Genomic DNA, 20,058 nt, shown 5'->3' with positions numbered 1-20,058 from the left:
CAAATACATGAATACAACCAAGCTCATCCTGATCTATCCCAAAGCCAGCTGCAACAACAGCCAAGCATTAACAAAAAGAAGAAAAGTAATAATTACAAATACAGTGATTTTCTGACTGCCTGGACTCATTACTAGATAAGAAAAATATTGCTAGCTTAAAAGCAAACTACTACCTACTTCTTACTCACACCTTCACCAAGTCCACTTTCAGCTTTTTAAGCAAACATTTAATCCTAAGTGGTGCTTTTATGTAAAAAGTTGAACCACTTGGCTGTAATCAGGAGTGAAGAAGCAGCGGGAGACAGGGGATTAAAACAATCAGCTGACAAGCCTGTCTAGCTCTGTGAGTTTGAGGGTTAAGAGATTAGAAGACACACCCTACGGCACGTTTAACCAACAAAATAGTTTATTACAAGGGAATGTACAACAGTGCTGCATTTTTCAATGTTTTTTTTAGTAACTCAAAACAGAAAAAGGCTCAGGAACAAACAGTCAAAAGTGCTTGGATTGCATTATAATCTTCTGAATTTAGTACTTTTTCTTTCTACAAGTAAGGCCCCCAGCCTAAATACATCTGACACAGTAGTTTATCATCCGTGGCTTCTTGTATGAGGTAATGGACGTGCCCCTCAATTGACAGAGGAAGACCCAGCACTTTATTCCTGCTCTTAATCACTCCCTGCAGGCGCTGCTCAATGTCACACACGTGGGTTTTAGCCTAGCAGAGAAACGTAAAGATCAAACATTATTACGTTTTATTGGACCTGAATGTGCTGTATTTAGCCCAGTTTTCCTCTGGGATTAATAAAGTCTCTCTGGTTTAGATTCGCAAGTAAATATAATTTAAGAGGTAAAAATTCAAGAAACATGCCCACCTTTTCATTAACAATCTCTCCTGTCTCATTGGCCTGAGCTTTCGATAGTCCTTTGGCTTGTTTGCTCCACTCCACCAGTGGGTCATGAAGGAAGGTCTTCAGCACACTTGCAAGAAAAATTAAAAACAGAGGCTCATTTTTAATATTTATGAATGGTTGAATTTGACATTAATAATTTTTATGTGAATGTACCTCATGAGTGGCTCTCTCTGGTCTCTCATTAGTCTTATCGTAACCTCACAGGCTTGCCTAAAGAGGCCCTCGATGCCCATGGGCCCCATAGCATGGACCATGTTTCGCGTCAGACGAAAGGGAACAACCTCTGGCACGTCAAATGTCTCCCCCTAGTGGAAATGGAGAGAAAAGCACAGGCAAACTTAAAAGCAACAACATGCACTGGTGTTAAGGATACATATAATAAATAATCAATATAATAATATTCCTAAATAATATTTTTATTGAATCTAAGGCAAAAAAAAAAAAACCTTGTTAAAGAGGCAGTTGAAGTCTACATGAACACATTCTCCAGTGAAGGAATCAAAGAGGATGTTTTCTCCGTGGCGATCTCCCAGACCCAGGATGTAGCCCACCATGGACATCACAGCAGTGGAGCGGCAGTATGCTGAACGACTGCTGTACCTGTAAACAGACAAATACTCCAAAGATTTATTCTTGGATTTAAGTTACACTTAAAGCAGATTTTTGAAAAATTCTGATTAGAAATAACTTCTTTCAAATGTGGTCAAGATGTTAAATGAAAATGACTAACATTTCTGGTAAAGCAGTGACCTACAGTAGTATAATTATAGCAGTGTTGTAGTGAAGGTCATACCATGACGTGGGGTCAGGAAAGGTCCGGAGGAACCATTCATAGAAGACAGGGGGGTGTCGAGCACACAGCACCTCCTTGTGGATTCGCAGTTTTTCCTCAAAGGGAGCTGTCTTAGGAAGAATAAGCTTCCTGAGCTCTTTACCTGATAGGTAGATACCTTAAAAACACAGAAAATGGTGAACAACTTAATTATTTCCCAACATTTACTTTAAAAAAAAGGTTTCTGATTGTGGGCGTTATAAGAAGGGATACCTCTCTCTTTGTACAGCTTCGTGAGAATGTGCCGCAGCCCGGCAGTGTTGTTAACCCATTCGATGATGCCGCACTCCTCATTGAGGGGAATCACAGCATAAGTCCGGATATGTAGCTCCCTCCGTCTGGACTCAGCATCTTTACGGAGACACTACACAAACAAAGTACAAACAAGCACATATAAATGCTGTTCTTCTCACATTTTCTTAAGTATTGTCATGTAATTTGCACACATATTGATTGATTTAGTACAGCTGAGCTACACAATAAGCTCCTATACCGCAAAAAAAAAGTTCAGTTTTTGTTCACATTATGAGAAGATGAATGATATTTAATTTAAACTTTTAGGCCAGAACAACACATATAATAAGAATGAACCTCTAAAAGTTAGTAAGTCTTTTTATTCTGACCTAATCTGCAAGTCGCTCTATGGCCAGAACTCACTATATATCCATTTCATTTGAATGAAATCTCCCAGATACCTTATTGATGAGACAGTTGAACTCCATAAGCCTGCAGTCCTTCCTCAGGTCATCTTTAGGTTTACACATCATGGTGTAACTCCGACCATCCGAACCCTTCAGGCTTATCTTCTTTGGCTTCTGCAAAGAGGCCAGGATCTCCACCTACACAAACAAGATTATTTTCTGTAACTGTCATCAACTCCTGCTGAATGTTAAATATACCACGGAAGCCAGTCACAATAGTTAACACCCTCTTTCTCTTACACTGTCTTCAAAACCATCCAGGTATGCCCAGTGTCCAGGGAAAGCGTCATGCTGTGTGTTTTCCCCGCCTGTGGAGGGCAGCGTTGGGATGAGGACAGACTGCAGAGGGATCAGGATCTGACTGAACGTTGGCTCCTCCACCAAACGTTTTAGCTGCTTGAAGTGAATGCTCATACTGAGCGTTGTGCTGTTACCATCCACCTGTAAGACACATTTAGAAACATCTCTACTCCTGCCTAAAGAAGATTTAAGGATTGAGAAGTCACAGACTATTGAAGTGTATTTGTGCATGTGCGTGTATACCGGTTTATTACAAAGCTCCAAAAGCTTGTCTGTCAGTCTGTTGGCATCTCCAATGAATTTTTCCAGAGACTGTTTAAGACTGACGGCTTTCTTAAGGATCTGATTACAGCGATTCATGCGCATGGGGTAGGATGACTGGAAAGAAAAGAAAAGCAGACATAAATAAATGCTGTATTTTGGACGCAGAAGCAGTTGATTACGAAAAGTAACAGAGAAATTGTAATTTTGATTTGACCTGATCTGCTAAATAACATTTCAAATTAAAAAGACAAAAACAAAAAAAACCCCACATAAACAGACTTGCAAAAGTTAAACTTTATAGTCACCCCTCATTTGTTTATATTTTGCTTCCAAAGACCCAGACCTTCTAGTAATTTCTTAAAGTGGTCTTTAGCAATAGTTCCCCAGGCTTTCTGGAGGGATTTCAAAGGTTTTGTTTGGACAGTGGCTACTACATAAGTGGATGACAAAAGAAGAGATGCATTTATTATCTGTTATGGAAGGCAGCCAACATCCGAGGAAAAGCTTTGAATGTCCTCCAAGAAGCCTGGAGAACTATTCCTGAATATTCCTACTCCTACCTAATGAAATGACAAAACAACTTGCCTAAGAGAGTTCAGGCTGTGTTGAAGAATAAAAGTGGTCGTATCAAATATTGACTTTCAAGCTCATTAGAATTACAAAGGTTTATAGAAATCACCATCAACCTTAAATAAATGAGGGGTGGCTCATTTCTCTCACCTTGGAGACCGCAGTCATTAGCCACATAGCTTGCTGGGGGTATGTGAGGAACACTTTGGCCACAATGGTCATGAGGACATTGAAGACCTCATCGCTGGAGTGACACACCCTGGAGATCAGCTGGGAAAATGCGGTCAGGAACTGGTACGGTGCCAGCTTAGAACAGTGCTCGCTCATTACTGTGTTGATTTTACTCAGCTCCTGTCGCATCTGTCTGTCTGCTCGCCCAGCTGAGGTGAGGGAATAGGTATAATTTCAAGTGTTAATGAAAAGCCAATGAAATGCTAAAAATAAATAGCTAGAAAGCAGTCAGTCTGCAAATTAATTAGACTAAAACTAGAAATATCTCCCTGCGCTGTGTGAATTGCCAACCTTTCTCACATTCACACACTTTAGCTCCAAAGTCCAGCCAAAGAGACAGCATGCGAGGCATGGCCTGGTAGATATACTGGTTTCCAAACTGCAGAGCACTAAGAGGGAGAAAGTTGATAAGTGTGTTGTTTGATGAAGAAATTAACAGCTGTGAAGTAACTTATAAAAGCTCTGATTATAGCCTACAGCAGGGGTGTGCAACTCCAGTCCTCGAGAGCTACTGTCCTGCAGCTTTTAGATGCATGCTTGTTCCGACACACCTGAATTTATGAATGGCTTGTTATCAGGCCTTTGCCAAACTTGATGGCATGCTGAAGAGGTAATCCAACTATTTGATTGAGCTGTGTTGGAGTAGAGATGCATATAAAAGCTGCAGGACCAAGGACTGGAGTTGGACACTCTGGGTCTACAGGGCTGAATATCCGCAGAAAGAACAAGAACTTACTTCCCGAAGAATGTGACGATGTAACGGATCAGATTACCCTGTTTCTCCAGCTTGTTATCTGTCACCATTGGCATCACTTTGTCATAGTATTTGGCTAAGTAGAAGTTACCATCCTCCCACTCTGGTAGGAGGTTAGTCACATCCTAAAAAAACAAACAAACAAAAAAACCCCCCCATACAACACATAAGGTGAAGACAAGTGATGCAGAAATCTGCTTTGGTGCCACATCACTGTGAGGGTGATCTTTGACATTTGCATCATTGCATTTTTCACTTTGTCATTTTATGAAACATTTTCTGAATCTAGTTTGAAAAGGTGTAGATATATCAACCTTGTATGTCTTCATGATGGCATTAGACTCGAAGTTGGCCGTCTCCTCCATGAAGCGCCCCACCAGCAGCATGGCTTTGCCTTTAGTCTGGAGACTGCGAGGATCTGTCAGGGGCTGATCTTCAGGGAAACACTGAGCCACACCCTTCTGCAGGACAATCAGGGCTTGGTGGACATCGCCCTGATGACATTCAGGCAGACAAATTAGGCTATATTAGTTTCATTTGATTATGCACATGTATGAAAATCTAATTTGCAGATAGGAAGACACTAAAGAAAATACGTTTTCTGGTCCTGTACAAATGTGAATATTTTGCATACAGTTTTGCATCATATATTGAATGCTGGTTTTATTTGTAGCCTGGTTATACCTTAGACCAAAGCCACTTTGCCTTCTCTGTGACCAGTTCAGCTAGATTTGTATTTTCTGCATTGAGAAGGGCGTTAAAGGCGGTCTGATGGTGTCCTGCTTTCCTGGCAACCCGGGCACTTTGTAACCAGCACTCCCCAACCAGCTCCTGACATACAGGTCTACAGCGCAAGAGTGAGATGATAAATGCAGATGTGAGTTCACAAAGATTTGAAAATATAGAGATCCTGTTGTATTAAGAAGAAAATTTAAACAGATTTCTCTAATATGCGTGTTTCAGAAAAACAGCATGTTAAAATCTGTGCAACTAAAAAGTGATGTTTCCTTACTGTGTTCCCAGACTGAGCAGGGCACGGCGGAGAGCCAGGACTGGCTCCTTGGCTCTGAAAGAGTTTTGGGTCATCTCCAGCCGATCTGACCAATGAGGAGGCAGCTGGCTAAGGTTGGACACGGAGCCCTGTCTCTGTTTCAGCAGCTCATTGAAGGTGTGCTCCATCTCACTGAGCATGTGGAGTCTAAACACACGTAAATGCTTTTTTAGAAAGTTATTAAAACACAATATACTTGACTCCAAACTGAGCTGACATCCACAGACCTGACAATATACTCATATCCTCTCTGGTAGGTTCCACACTCATAACTGGCTGCAGACAGAGGGACGACCTGTTCTTTCCTCACCAGCTTCAGCTTCTCATAGAAATTTTCAGCATCCTGCTTCTTAGCTGAGAGCAGCAACTGGCCGAGCCGCACACCCCATGTGCTGGACTGCTGGTCTGGAGACACAGAATAGAAAACTATGCTTTAAGCAGATTCATGCAGCATGGAGTCACCAGTGGTTTCACATGTTGCACATACATGCTGTGTTTCTGCACTACCTGAACTCAAATAATCTTCCAGCAGGTCCCATTTTCCGAGCTTCCAGGCTGCCTCTACTCTGTAGGTGTTGAGTTCTGACTTCCACTGGTGCCTAAATGGATATATAATGCTTCATTAGGCAAACCCATATTAACCTAAATTAAAAAAAAAAATCACATTTAATAAGAAATAGATCTACCCTGATGTGTATGTTTCTTACTTGTTGGCCAGTACTCCATTGACTTGCGTGATGACTGTGGACAGCTGTCCCAGGCCGAGCATGGAGGTCATCACTCCATGATAGTGAGCGATCTTTATATTGATATGATCAAATATCAAGAAACAAAAAACAGCAAATTAATTATCTTTTATGTCAATATCATAAATAACATATTGTAAGAAAACACATAAAACTGGCATAGTATATGTACAAATATTGGCTTATTAAGCATGTCAGTTCAACTGCTTTTAAATGCAAATAACTAATCAGTCAATTACATGGGAGCAGCTCAATGCATTTAGACAGGTGCAAAAGATTAATTTCAAACCAATCAAGTATCAGAATTAGAAAGAAAGGTGATTAAAGTGGCTTTGAACGCATCACTGAAATACTCGGTCGCACCAACAGCTAAATTGGTTGTTGGTGCGACTGAGTATTTCATAAACTGATGATCTTCTAAGATTTTCCACACAACCACCTCTAGGATTTAAAGAGAAGGGTCAGAAAAAACAAAAAATATCCAGTGCTCCAAAAAAATTCAGAAGATCGAAACCTGATATTGTTGAACAACAACAATCAATAGCCAAGCAATTGTTTCTAATTCAAATGTGAAACCGGGTGTACATGTTTATGGACTCTATGTGTTACGGTACCTGGTCTGACTCCAGCTGTATGGCTCGGTCATAGCACGCGGTGGCGTCACGGAGCAGGCCGATGCTCTCATGCTCGAGTATCTGTTCCTGGAGTGATGTCTCCTCCCTCCTCAGAGCATTGACACCTCTCACTCCATCCGGCTCGTGCATTGCAGCGTACAGCGTCTGTGGCAACCAATCACGTATATCACAGAGCGTAAAGTCCACCGCAGAGATTAATTGGATGAGTGGTTAAAAGACAAGCGCACTTGTACTATTGGACTTGTTGCTGTCAAGATAACTTTTATAATGCAGTCAAAGTCCTGAGTCAATCTTTTATTTAATGGTTAATAGCCAAATTGTTTTCTGACCTGCAGGAATGTGAGATGGTCTTGTACGTTCTCTTTATTTTCCAGGATGTAAGCTTCAAAGTGCATGAGGGCACGAGTGTACGCTTTGGATCGTAGAGAGGCCTTGGCCAGGACATCCTGCGGGATATCTTTCAGGAAGGCCACCACACGCTGATAATCCCCACTCTCTGCAATATCATGTTATAATTCTTTACTTTATTAAAGCAATAGGGATTAGTGAACAATGAGGAGAACTGAATTTTATTCAGTTATTTTTTTATACAGCTCAATGCAAATAATGCATAAAAGCCTCAATCTTATCATGTAAATAATAGCAATATAAATTGCTATAGAGTTGATTCAGTAAATACATCTTTTTCAACAGTGACTGAAGCTATGCATCTTTTGATTAGTCCCTAGATTATTGTAGGGTCTATCTTACAATATAAAGCACCTTGAGGCGACTGTTGTTGTAATAAATAAAATTGAATTGAACTGAACTGAATTCTTACCATGTTTTGGTTTGGAGTAGAGGATGTGGCGACTCCACTGTGTAAGGTGTGACAGCATGCTGAACACAGTCTGAGTGCTCAGCTGTGACAGGCTGGAGGCCGTCTTCTGGGCAAGCCCCTCGGCTTGTCCATCTCCCTCTGTCAGCACAGCCAGCATTTCCTCTGTAACCTTTGACAGAAACAAAACAGCCAAAGAAAAATGAACCAACAATAAAAATACACGTATGATGTTTAGTTTTTCATTGTCAGGGATGAGAATTAGAACAAGATTCGAATTGAATACATCTGAGGGACAGCTCAGGTTGAACAGTTTGAAGACAAAGTCAGAGAAGCAAGGCTGAGGTGGTTTTGGACATATGCAGAGGAGGGATAGTGGATATATTGGACAAAGGATGCTGATTATGAAGGTGCCAGGCAGGAGGAAAGAAGTAAATTACATAGACGATTCATGGATGCAGTGAATGAGGCCATGCAGAGGGGTTGGTGTGACAAAGGAGGATGGTAGGGATCGGGTGAGATGGAGGCTACTGATCTACTGTGGTGGTTCAGACGTGTCCTCACCTCCTGTTGCTCTGCAGGAGTGCAGCCCAGCAGCATGTAGAGCAGAATATGAGGCAGCAGGTAGATTGTGACCTTGTAGTCGTGTTTGATGATGAAACTACAGCATCTGAACACTTTGCTGGCCAACTCGTGTCTCACCTGGAGAGCAAAGAAACTTCCCTTAACTTCTGGCTTGGAAAACAAGCTGGGGAATAACTTCAAAAAGAGATTGGTTAACCTTGCTGATGAGGTATCCAGCCCAGGTGGCTGACCAGTCAGAGAATTTGCTGCCTCTGCTGCTGAGGTACACTGGTTTCTTCAGCTTAGACCAGTTCACCTCCTTCTGACTGCTCTTATATCTGCAGGCAAGAGGCAGAGAAGAAAATAGATTTACAAGGAGAGAAGACAAAAGAATGGAAGGACTCAGTGAGTACTAAAAGACTGCAGGCAAGAAGATAAAATGTAGGAGAAGGGAGGAGAGAAAGGGAAAAGTAACTTTCGTCTGAGGGATTTTTAATTCCTGAATTCTGAGACCATTACAAACGAGACTACGTGTGTACGAAGGTGTAAACTTCAACCTGCTGTTGAGGTGAGGCTCCAGTATTTCTTGAATTTGCTCAGGGAATCTCCTCCACAGACGCCGGCCCGCTGAGTCAGTTCGACCTTCACGACACTCAAATATGGAAAGCAGTTCCTACAGTGGATATAAAATCGCCAATACAAACAAACATTTCAACATAAACCCCCCAAAATAAATAAATAAAATAGAGGCGCGCACACAAATAATTAAAGCTGTTGCGTACCTGAATTGCATAAGCAGCAGAGTCCTGGGCTCTCACGTCATCGGCGTACGCCAGAAATGTTCTGGTCAGTTCAGTTAGCAAATCATAGGCAAAGTTAGGATCATCCACCCCGCTCTGCCACAGAGAAAAAACATGCATTTCAATTATCTTTGCTTCACACACAGTATCATATAAACCTGCTTTGTCTCCTTTAAAACTCTTTAATATTTTTTTTTCAACTGAAACTGTATGTGAAGTATTAATAGAACTATATGTATATGTATAATATATATGTATATATATTTAATTAACATTACATTTGCTATCTATGTTAGTTATTTACCACAAAGGTGTTGCGGTTGCCGTGGGTGTGTGTCTGCGACAGATCCAAGCGTCCCGGATCCACGGCGCCCAGCTCCCCCAGACACTCCCCACAGAGGAGCCTGGCCTCTGGGGATGAATCCTGGCAGCCTTTCAACAGCACTGATACCAGGTTGGAGATGACCGGCTCCACAGCTTCACTCGCACAAACCTGCCGCAGCAGCCACTCCTGCACTCCAGAAAAAAGAGGAACATATGTATAGTGTGTTAAGTTAAAGTAAATTTGTGGGTAACGGTGAGGATTTAACATGGGCTATGCTAGAAGTGTATTAAGAACTGAATTAAGAATTAGAATTAAGAACTAAAACACCAATTTAGGTGCTAAGATGTATTACAGTATGTTAATTTATGGACACATCCATGGTACATAATTCTTAATACTAATGACCCAATTTTCAGGCTTACACCTTTTACAAAGACAAATCGTATGAAAAAGATAACACAGCCGGTGATTTTGGAATAATGCAGTCTACTGGTTTCATTATATATATTTTGAATTCTTTTCTGAGTTCTCTTTGCAAACAGGGAGCTGTTTCCTTACTGTAGCACTTCATTGAGTGTGTACCTGGTTGCTATGCATCATATCCCTGAGGCTGGTCAGCGCGTGGATCCTCACGTCCACGTTCTCATGCTGGACGGCTCTCATGGAGAGCTGCAGTGCGGCGGCCAAGTCGCTGCTGCTGGCCGCCAGCTGGAAGAAGGAAAGAAAAATAAAACACAATGTGATGTATGTATGATCACTGTCAACCAACCTTTTGTTTCACATTCATTTTACTTTCTGTTGTGCCCTTCATACAGACCTTTTTATAATCCTGCATTACTGCGTGGATGTCTTTTAGCTCTGGATGGTCTGGTAGAAAGTAAATTTCATGGAGGTAGTCACTGACTTCTTCCCTGTAATTAAATGACAGAAGTGAGGCATCTATGTACATATACACACACACACTTTCAAGTACCTACATACGCATACATACATACTCATCCATGTGTACCCTTTTACACATTGTTGTGTATGTCTACACAAGTGTACATTCAGTACAAAAAGGAAATAAGACTAGTTGTGCACTAGAAAAATCCGGTTGATTGATACCTTGAAACAATTCTGAGAATTCAATCACAAAACCAGGATCAGGGATCAAATTGTGCAGTGAATATCTGTAATAATAATATTCCATTATGGGGGTGATTTAATTTGGTTTAGCTAATGAGGGAAGTTAAAACCATAACAGAAAGATGTGTTTTTGTTTTTGCACGCTGATCAAATGTGCACATCTGTGTTTATGTTTGCTACCTGTTGTCCAGGATGAGGAAGCGGATGATAGCGGCAGTTTCTTTGGGCTGCAGTGGAATCAAGGGGAGCAAAGCAACAATAACATGACTCAGTAGGGGGCCCAGGTGTGCAGGCTCCACACTCCTCACAAAACAATCCCACGTCCTACCCAGAGGAAAAGGAAGTATTAAAAAAAAAAAACGAATTAGAAACAGATGTCTGAGCAAATACCAACGAATAGCACATGTACTAATATGTAAAAATCTAAGTTTTCTGTTCTTCAGAGAGGTAGAATTGCAATGTGCAACACAAACAATTAAAATAATAAAGATAAATGCACCACAATATGTGACTTTATGTGCAAGTATACAAGTACTGACTGGCAGCAGAGGAGAGGGAAGTCCTCTCGGTATCGCAGGCCGGTGCGTAATGTCGTCATCATCTTCACTCTGACAGAGCTGATGTGTTTGGAGCCCATCAGTCGCATCAGAGCCATCACACTTGTCAAAACCTGCACGAAGAACAGGCAGACGTGTTCACTTTGAGCCAAGCAGAACTTTATTGGACATTTAACCAATCAGATTTAAAATTCTGGTATTTTAGAGGATCAGTTACCAGTTTCTTGCGGTCCTTTTCCCCTGCACTGGAGCTAAGGAGCTGCATGTTGAAAAAGGCGAGAATCCCCAGCAGCTTTGGCTGTAAGTAGTCAGCCTAATAATAAAAAAACCAAGATTAATGGATTAGTGGATGATTAGTTGCATTAGTATCTTTTTTTTTTTGCATAGAGAAATGACATTTTTGGCTTAAAATAATTACATACAACATATCTCACAACTTCTAAAGCCTAAATAGTTTCATAAAGTATTTTTGTCTAGTCAACTGTCAAAAAGACAAGAAATTAAAACACTGATATGAAATGCAGAGGATGCCAAGTACCATAAGTTCTGGGGTGGTGATGTCTCGGGGTCCCTGGTATGGATCATCACTGGATGCAAAGGAGGCCAGGATTGCCAAGCCATTAAATACCTGCAAAGAAATAAACAGTCACGAGAACAGAAACTAGAGTCTGTGTTTTAGATCATTTGTGAGAGTTTTACTCAAGAGGAAGCCTTGTGCAGAATAATTTCCTCAAAGCCACATATTTTGAAATAGATTTAATGTTTAGAAAATCTGTTTCCACATATGTGTGTCAACCTGTTGGTAGTGCTCTCCAAGACGCAGCAGCAGCTCGTTATGAAGACCCTGGAAGTCTTGGCGTAGCAGAGATCCTAGTTCAATTTCTGTCTCACTCTGGAAAAATATGAAGGAGAAAAGAAAACAAGATGACCTCTTCAGGTACATGACTCTAAATCATGTTTCAGCTGTAAAATGCCAGTAAGGTTGTTCATACTTGTAGGTAGTGAAAGGCCCTCTCCAGCTCCTCCTTTGTGCAAGAACAGACCAGATGGCTGAAGATGTACTTAAAGTTGTTGATCAGGATCTCTCTCCTGTTCGCCTTCAACTCAATGGCCAAAGTTCGAATGAGGGCAGAGCCTGTAGAGCTTGCCTTTGCTGCCAGGTACGGCAGCAACACCTGGAGGGTCCGCTGCATAAACAAATATGCAAGAAAGCACCAATGTACATCACATAAAGAGTCTCTACTATCTGTTTAATCTGTGTGTGAATGCGTGTGCATGACTGTACATACGGTGAGGAAGCGGTGGAGGTCTGGAAAGTCAAAGGCATGTGCGATCTGAGCAAGAATATCCAGAGCCAGCTCCCTCTGATTGGCTGACTCGGTTCCTTGATCTGGTGTGCTCCGCAGGGCTGACGCATGGCGTGAATGTAGTGACTCCACCAGGAACTAAAGCCAAAGAAGATATAGTAATGGACTGTAGATTTTCCACAAAAAACAGTATCTAAAACAGACCAAATGAAAACTAAACCAATGCAATTTTCAAACATTAAATCCACATATATACTGTGAATAACAATATTATAAAGCAAGTCATCCAACTCATAATAAGCAGGTGAGTAGGATAAGTTTGGTCCAATTTAAACAAAAGACTAGATACCTGGCAGATAGGGTTCTTGTATTGACTGAAGAGTGTCTGCAGTTTCAAGCCTTTAGTGGTGGCCAGGGCTCGAATTTGAGTGTAAGCAGCTACAGAGACCTGGGACGACTTGGACAGGAGACAGTGGAGCAGACGCAGCAGAGAGAACGACACCAAACTACCCTGAGAGGCTCTGACAGAAGAGGAGAGGGGAATGAAGAAATCTCATTCATTAAGTTGTCTTTTTAATTGTATTAACAAAAGGAATTCATCTGTTTCTACCCTCTACAGTGAAAATGAAAATAATACAAACTAATGACAACTAGCACAACATTTTATTTCTGTATATAACGTCAATAATTTTTATCTCCCATCTTATAACATCTTCTTCATTAAAACTATAACTCATACAGCTTGTGCAATAAAAGAAAGTTCTGTCTATATACCTGCCGATCTCTCCAGTGGTGAGGATCAGAGTGTTACGCAGGTCATCATCTCTGTTAAGTTTAGCCTTGCTGAATGCCTCTTTAAGACGTGCAACCAGGAGCTGTGATGGTGACACACACCACATCAAAAAACACAAGTAAACATGCAACATTAAACCATATTGATTGAGGGGGAATACGGTGAAATTTTACTCTGACAATAATATAATTATGTTATAATAATAAAAGTATTAGAAAAACTGGAGTCTTAAAACTAGAATTGCTCACCTCATTCAAAGAGCCCTGCTCAGAGTTTCTAGTGGTCTCTGTTACCAGGAAACGCACCGATTGGCTGAAGCGTGTTCTAACCACAGGATCAGAATCCTCCATTAGACCAATCAGGGCACAGAGTATGGCTCGGGAATCGCTGTCTGCACCAGTGAGATTCACATGCTGGCACAGGTGGGGAAGAGCTTCTAGGAAAGCTGGCAGTGAAATGTATAAAATGTTTGAGAAAACAGCAGCTGTGAACTGACTTGAATGCATCAGCTGTTGTAAAAAACTTATGGTAGAAAACGACTAGTAAAAAGGTACCTTGTTTCACAGTGCTTGGAGCTTGTGGTCTGAGCAATGGTAGGAAGGGTCTAACAACAGATGCCTTGAGGGATGGCACTGCTTTCCCAGCATGATCTGCTTCAAGACTACAAGAGAGGCAGAGGATTTTGGGAAGACCAGTGGAGTCTGTGTGGATGTCACTAAGGCTGGAGAGCTCTGATTGGAGGCAGCTCAGCTGACCAATGATCCTGGCAAGTTCCTTCTTCACCTGCTCCGAACTGTCCTCCAGCTTGGAACTACAATTATCAAACATACGCCATCAAATATAACAAAGTGACTGATGATATCAATGAAAGAAAGAGAGAAAATATTAGTGGTCAAGTCTTTATTAATGCATGAGTTTCCATACAGCAAAGTAGTGCCAATGAGGTCGTAGTGCATGTTTCCCAGATGGTGGAGAAGAAGAGGGAAAGCCTTGACTGCTGCTACTCTCACCACCTCCTCCTGACTCTGCAGCGCCTTTGAAAACACACACACGCGCCACGTCTCGCACACACCGCCATGTAAAAAGGCCAGCAGCGACACGCAGTCGGCCTGGACCTCAGGTGCTGGAAAGAAAGACGTGGAGTTTGTGTTTTAGTATGCTGCAACTTTATAAAAGCTGTGAAACTTTTAAAGCAGTCAAAATAATATATATATTTGGGTTTTCATTAAAAGAACAAAAAGCAGACAGGAACACTCACAATAGCAGAAACTGAGTCTTTGAGCCAAGGCTAGCAGCCAGGATGGGAAGCCTGAAGTCTTATAGGCTGAGACAGACTTGTTCTCACACACCCAAGGAAGAGACAACAGAGCACACACATGTTGTTGGAGCCTGTCATCATTCTGGCTGCTCACTAACAAAAAAAATATAAGATCATGATTATAATAAAGGATATGTAACAGTTTTGATTTCTATCTTCAAATTAATATGGAAAATACAACAGCTTTTATTTTGACAACAAACTAAACCAAGAGCATCTGGTATTTTTGTATTCGGATCCTTACTTGTCAGGTAAAGTATAGAGTCGAGGACCCTGACAGTGATCTGGACAGCAGACTGAAAGTAGCTCCGATTTGACACAGGCTGAGATCCTCCTTCTAACACTGACTGACAGCTCTTCAGGGCCCTGCTCAGCGTCTCAGTGGGAACCCAAAGGAGAGGTGACAAGCTGCTATAACAAAGAGATGCTGAAGTGAATAATATGCTATTAATCGCTGTGAATGACATTTGTCAAACTGCAGCCAGGAAAGTCAGCAATCTCTAATATTAAACACTGTTAAAATAAAAAACTAAAGAGGACGTTTTTCTGAGAGGCAGAAAAAAAGGTAAAAAGGAGAGGGCTTGTGTAAGAGCGTGGGCGTATGTTTGGGAATTACCTGACGGGAGAGGAGCAGAGGGCTGCCTGATGGAGAATGAGGGCCAGTCCCTGCAGAGCAGACAGACTCTGTGTGGTCTCAGGCTTAGCAGAACTGGAGTCTAAAAGCATCAGCAGCTCCTCCAGCCGACTGTTCAATGCAGCCCAAACCTTACTGCGAACACGCATGTCCACTTCGCTTAAGATAGAGACACAGACATTACTTCAATACGACATATGACACATTTGAAAATAAATATTTGTTTTGAGATTTTCCCGGCTATTGCCAAGTAGTAAATGTTGATGCACTCACCTTGAGGATGTTTTAGGAGTTTTACCGACTGAACTGGTAGCAGATTTGCAGGATTTCTTGACAGGTGTTGCTCCATCGTTACACTCCTGCAGCACTAAAGCTGTCTCAGCCTTCAGGGCGGCTCGGAGAAACCCTTCTGCACACTGCGAACAACAAGCATAGCAGATATTGTAAAAGGGAAATACTGTATGGATATCAAAAGGATAATTAAAAAGGAAACGCAAAGAACAGAGTTGTACTTCGGCTTGATTTGCTGTCCCCACGGTGCATGCTAGTGTCCCGCAGACTTCGGTGACCCGCTGCCTCCTAAGCAATGCGGCGCTTTCATAAACTGGTGCTACAGATAGCGAGAAGCTAAACAGCAGGCATAGTGACTCGGTCACTTCTACACCTAACTTGACGCCAGCTCCAGCAAGAGTGCAAACACACTCGAACATCTGTGAGAGGTAGATGGGCTCAAAGTGTGAGTGAGAGACATAAGATGGCTGAAACACACAGCGGGTCAGGCTTAGCAGCTCTCCTTCGTAAGCTTCTTTCTCATTTATGTTTGCTGTGGCAGAGTAGGAGTGCGTTTCCAGCAACTGGAAGTAGGCTGCAAAGAATTCGTGGCCCTGCATCTCAGGAAATCCTCTGAGCTCCACCAGTGTTCTCAGCATCACCATGGAGGCCTTCCTCAGCCTGGTGTTCCCGTTGGCCAGGATGAAGCATGCAGCCTCCCAGGCTAAACTCAGGTCACGACGGGAGATGACTCCCCGCAGAGACTCAGTTATGATGTCGATCGTTATGGCAGTCAGCGACTCCAAGGCAGCAGGTGAGGAGAGCACCAGGGCAGAGGGGGTGAGGTATGAGGAGGCACAGAGGGGGGATAAACTGAAGCACTTGAGGTTTACAGGCCACTGGCTCTTTGTGTGAATCTCCAAAACATGTCCCTGTCCTCCAAGTGTGCAAATATGTGCATACAGGTTATGGCTGAGTTCCTGGCACAGACATATGAGTTCCTGAATGAGGCAATTAAAGATAAATGGTGCCCGGACTCTCAGAGTGTGAAGTAAAGAGCACAACACAGCAGAGACCCGTCCATGGATGATATCACAGCCTGGAGCTGCTGCCACACGAAGGAAACGCACCGCCACCCACTTACTGAAGTCTAAAATCAAGACAAGGAATGAGAAGATATTAAAGGAGAAAGGAAAGAGGAAAACATGTTCATTTTTTTTTTCTAATTTCTGAAATCACTTTTGGCAGCATTTTGAGAAGAATTTCCTACCAGTGCAGCTCTGTGTGGTTTCTGGGTATTCAGCAGGCTGACAGGCAGGGTTGGCAAACATCAGAGATGAAGATTTAACTATGTGCTGCACGAAGTCCAGCAGCATCACACAGGCTGGCTCTGAGCTGGACTTCTTATTTAGCCCTAAAGCAACTGGAAGAAAAGACAACTGTTTTGTTCAAAGAGCTGGTACACATACAGAGGATAAGTCAAATATTCTTGCAATATTAACTTGAAAAGTCACTAAATGATAAAAAGCTTAAAGAAAGACACTGATTTAAACTCCAGGTACAATATTTATTCTAAAGAATCTGAGAAGCCAAGAGTTAATTACCAAGTGAACTACTGGAGATCACAAATTTATACAACAGCAGCAAGAAGACAGAAGCAGACACAGGTTTATATTAGTTGTACTTTTCCTATCTGTAGTCACACCCGATGTGCCCTCTTTGTGTTTTGGAACTCCTAACACAGACTGGGTTTCTGTTTGCCAAACAAACACCTGCCAGCAATGTGAACTGCTGTTATATCACCTTCATATTGCAAAGGGGAAGTTACAGGTGCAGGTGTAGAGTAAGGGGCAAGATTCATGCAAGTGGGGGGAAGACAAAAACTAATATGGTTTATAACAAACTCTGCGTACTAAATGTAATAAAGGTAAAGATAAAGGAATTTAAGGAATGAAGGAAGCATGTCTGATGTGCACACATGAGCTTGTTAGGGTTTAAACCTGCTTACTTTTTTGTGACATTTTCATATTTCATATCATCAAACACATTTTAATATTAGACAAAGATAACCTGATTAAATTCAAAGTGTAGTGTAAATTTTGATTTCATTAAATAAGAGAAAGAAAAGCTACCGAAACCTACCTGGCCCTGACTGAAACAGTAATTCCTCCCTTTTTAAATCATGAATTAATTGTGATTTACCACATTGGTTGAAAGCTCAATTTAATTTCACAAGTAACACCCAGACGTGATTACTGCCAGACTTGTTGAATCAAGAAATGCCTTAAATAGAACCTATCTGAGGTGAAGCAGGTTAAAAGAACTAAAAAAGCAACACATCATGTCAAGATCTAAAGAAACTGCTGAGAAACAAAGTCATTGACATCTATCTGTCTGGAAAGGGTTACAAAACCATTTCTAAGGCTTTGAGACTCCAGTGATCCACGGATTTTAACAGTGGAAAACATTCCCAGGAGTGGACAGCCTATCAAAATTGCTCAGAGAGTGCATCAACAACTCATCCATTAAGTCACAAAAGAACCAAGAATAATGTTCAGTGATCCCACACCCACCAGGAAGTCTTAAGTGCTTAAAAAAAACCCCATAAAGATCAAAATGAAAGTTCTGCAGCGGCCTAGTCAAAGTCCAGGCTTAAATCTAATTTAAATGCTTTGGCATGACCTTAAACAGACCGCTCATGCTTGAAAAACTTCCAATATGGCTGATCTTATGTGAAAGACTTGTTGCAACTTATCACCATCACTTGACTGCAGTTCTTCCTGTTAAGGTTGGCACAACCAGTTATTAGGTTTAGGGGGCAGTTACTTTTTCACCAAGGTTTGGATAGTTTTTTTCCTATTTTTAAAATAATAATAATAATGATAATAATGATAATAATAATAATAATAATAATAATAATAATAATTATTATTATTATTATTATTAGGAGTAGTAGTAGTATTATTAGTATTATTATTTTACAGGATTTTTTCAGGAATTCATAACCTGCATGTTACATTTACTCAGGCTATCTCTGTCTATTTTTAAAATTTGTCTGATGATCTGAAACATGCAAGTGTGACAAATATACAAAAAAAGAAAGAAAAAGAAATCAGCACAGTATATTAGCAAGGGGAAATAGCAGTCATTGTAAGCAACAACTTAAGGGAATGTGTCAGCAGATAAGTCTGACAGTGTACACCAAAAAGCTGTTTGTTTGTTTTTTACTGATGTCCTTTCAGAGGTTTTTATTATGGTGACCACCCCTAGTATGTGTCGATAACACCGCCTTACCGACATCCACATCTGTCAGTATCCTGTCGATGAACTGGCAGAGAATCTGTCGAGGTTTCTGTACCACCTGGTCGTACTCTGCAGCGCTCGCACTGCAAACATCAGCACGATGTTATTCACAGAGACATGATGAAGCAACGGTTTTTATCGACTTCAATAAGTAAAGACGAGGACTCACTTTAGCCCAAATGACTGGTACTGTTAACTACTTAGCTCTTAGCCAACTTTAGCCGTGTACTCACCTAGCTAGCTCCTGAAGAGCCGGTATCATCGCAGACATTTCCAGACCTTCCATTTTTAAACTTTGTATGTCCCTGTTCGATAAAACTCTTTAATACATTAATATATGGCTCTATCTAATCATTTTAACCAGTACACATCTCCACGTCTCCTTCTGCCTGTCAAGTCTTTCCAAAACTTTCGCTCCAAAATGACGTTTCTGTTTTGATACGGAAGCCAGCGAGGGTCTATAAGCTCAAACAAAAAGCAAACTAGTAAGAGCTTCCTCTGGTCGTTAAAGTAACGTTAAAGTATGTGTTTTACGGCAGGAAAAAATATGTAAAAAAAATTTTTTTAAATTGTTAATAGTAAAAGTACCACAGGCCCATAGTGAATGTCTTACAATGTAGGTAGGGTAAAAATATACACAACAGTGATTTTTTTTTCAAAGGAGAAGTAAAAAGGTGAAATAAAAAGTCTAACTGAGACTGTGCAAAGGAGTAGTGCAATTGCAGTAGTAAATAATGTGTAAAAAGAGGGTATAATACAAGATATATAATGTAAATATTTGTGAAACTGCGTATGCCTGCCTACAACTGTGTTACTTTACTATTCATGAGGCAATTAGAGTTTAATGTATGTCTTAATTAAGTTGCTAAATTTAAAATTACAGTAGAATTCCTTAAATCAGTTAAATGGTATTTATATAGTACAAGTCACAACAAAAGTCACATCAAAACACTTTATAATGTAAGGTAAAAAACCTACAATAACAAGAGAAACACAAGTGTTTCTGTCCCTTTATTCACCATGCAGCCTTTTGAAACACTTAAGATGTATAAGATGCTTCCCCTTATCTAAAGGGGAGACTGAAACATATTAGAAAATTGGTAAAAAATAAATAGATAAATATCAAGTAATGTCAGATTATTGTCACCTCCCATCTTTCAAGTATTTTTAACCTTAAAGTTTTCAGTTATGCCCATTTTTAGAAGCTATGTAGAAAAGCCAGATTTTTGCTTTTGATGGCTTTT

At 41.0% G+C, this 20,058-nt stretch overlaps 1 protein-coding gene across 3 annotated transcripts; it reads right to left on the bottom strand.

The window, feature by feature from the left end:
• Nucleotides 1-383: 383 nt before the first annotated feature.
• Nucleotides 384-19,238, bottom strand: atr (ATR serine/threonine kinase). Of its 3 annotated transcripts, none has more exons than XM_031736991.2 (48): nucleotides 19,048-19,238; nucleotides 18,806-18,897; nucleotides 16,782-16,934; nucleotides 15,754-16,661; nucleotides 15,515-15,657; nucleotides 15,224-15,400; nucleotides 14,852-15,018; nucleotides 14,548-14,700; nucleotides 14,214-14,412; nucleotides 13,844-14,100; nucleotides 13,538-13,734; nucleotides 13,271-13,371; nucleotides 12,846-13,017; nucleotides 12,479-12,634; nucleotides 12,182-12,376; nucleotides 11,986-12,081; nucleotides 11,728-11,817; nucleotides 11,407-11,502; nucleotides 11,172-11,302; nucleotides 10,813-10,956; nucleotides 10,322-10,415; nucleotides 10,087-10,212; nucleotides 9,484-9,690; nucleotides 9,162-9,275; nucleotides 8,937-9,052; nucleotides 8,597-8,717; nucleotides 8,380-8,517; nucleotides 7,819-7,987; nucleotides 7,328-7,494; nucleotides 6,978-7,142; nucleotides 6,325-6,416; nucleotides 6,125-6,216; nucleotides 5,845-6,022; nucleotides 5,579-5,764; nucleotides 5,251-5,410; nucleotides 4,881-5,060; nucleotides 4,549-4,691; nucleotides 4,104-4,201; nucleotides 3,732-3,961; nucleotides 2,991-3,125; nucleotides 2,688-2,888; nucleotides 2,442-2,585; nucleotides 1,960-2,110; nucleotides 1,708-1,864; nucleotides 1,361-1,514; nucleotides 1,068-1,219; nucleotides 876-981; nucleotides 384-718 (listed from the first exon to the last, which is right to left on the bottom strand). In XM_031736991.2, exons 1-48 carry the CDS (start codon nucleotides 19,098-19,100, stop codon nucleotides 545-547), a joined length of 7,830 nt encoding a protein of 2,609 aa, XP_031592851.2. In that variant the 5' UTR covers nucleotides 19,101-19,238; the 3' UTR covers nucleotides 384-544. The 3 variants fall into 3 exon arrangements, with proteins under 3 accessions (XP_031592851.2, XP_031592853.2, XP_031592852.2); XM_031736993.2 differs by having other exon boundaries at nucleotides 4,113-4,201; XM_031736992.2 differs by having other exon boundaries at nucleotides 545-718; nucleotides 14,852-15,015.
• Between the last annotated feature and the right edge of the window lie 820 nt (nucleotides 19,239-20,058).

The sequence above is a fragment of the Oreochromis aureus genome, linkage group 19 (assembly GCF_013358895.1).
Source record: "Oreochromis aureus strain Israel breed Guangdong linkage group 19, ZZ_aureus, whole genome shotgun sequence".
Taxonomy (NCBI): domain Eukaryota; kingdom Metazoa; phylum Chordata; class Actinopteri; order Cichliformes; family Cichlidae; genus Oreochromis; species Oreochromis aureus.
Note: the sequence above shows the minus strand (reverse complement) of the source record. Positions and strands in the feature narration are given on the sequence as shown.

Excerpts from the sequence above, each read along its gene's own strand:
- atr (XM_031736991.2), bottom strand. The coding sequence starts at position 19,100 with ATGGAAGGTCTGGAAATGTCTGCGATGATACCGGCTCTTCAGGAGCTA. Across the intron at positions 9,276-9,483 it reads GCAACCGCAACACCTTTGTG|AGCGGGGTGGATGATCCTAA; the intron begins GTAAATAACTAA and ends TCTCTGTGGCAG. Across the intron at positions 4,692-4,880 it reads CCATCATGAAGACATACAAG|GATGTGACTAACCTCCTACC; the intron begins GTTGATATATCT and ends TTGTTTTTTTAG.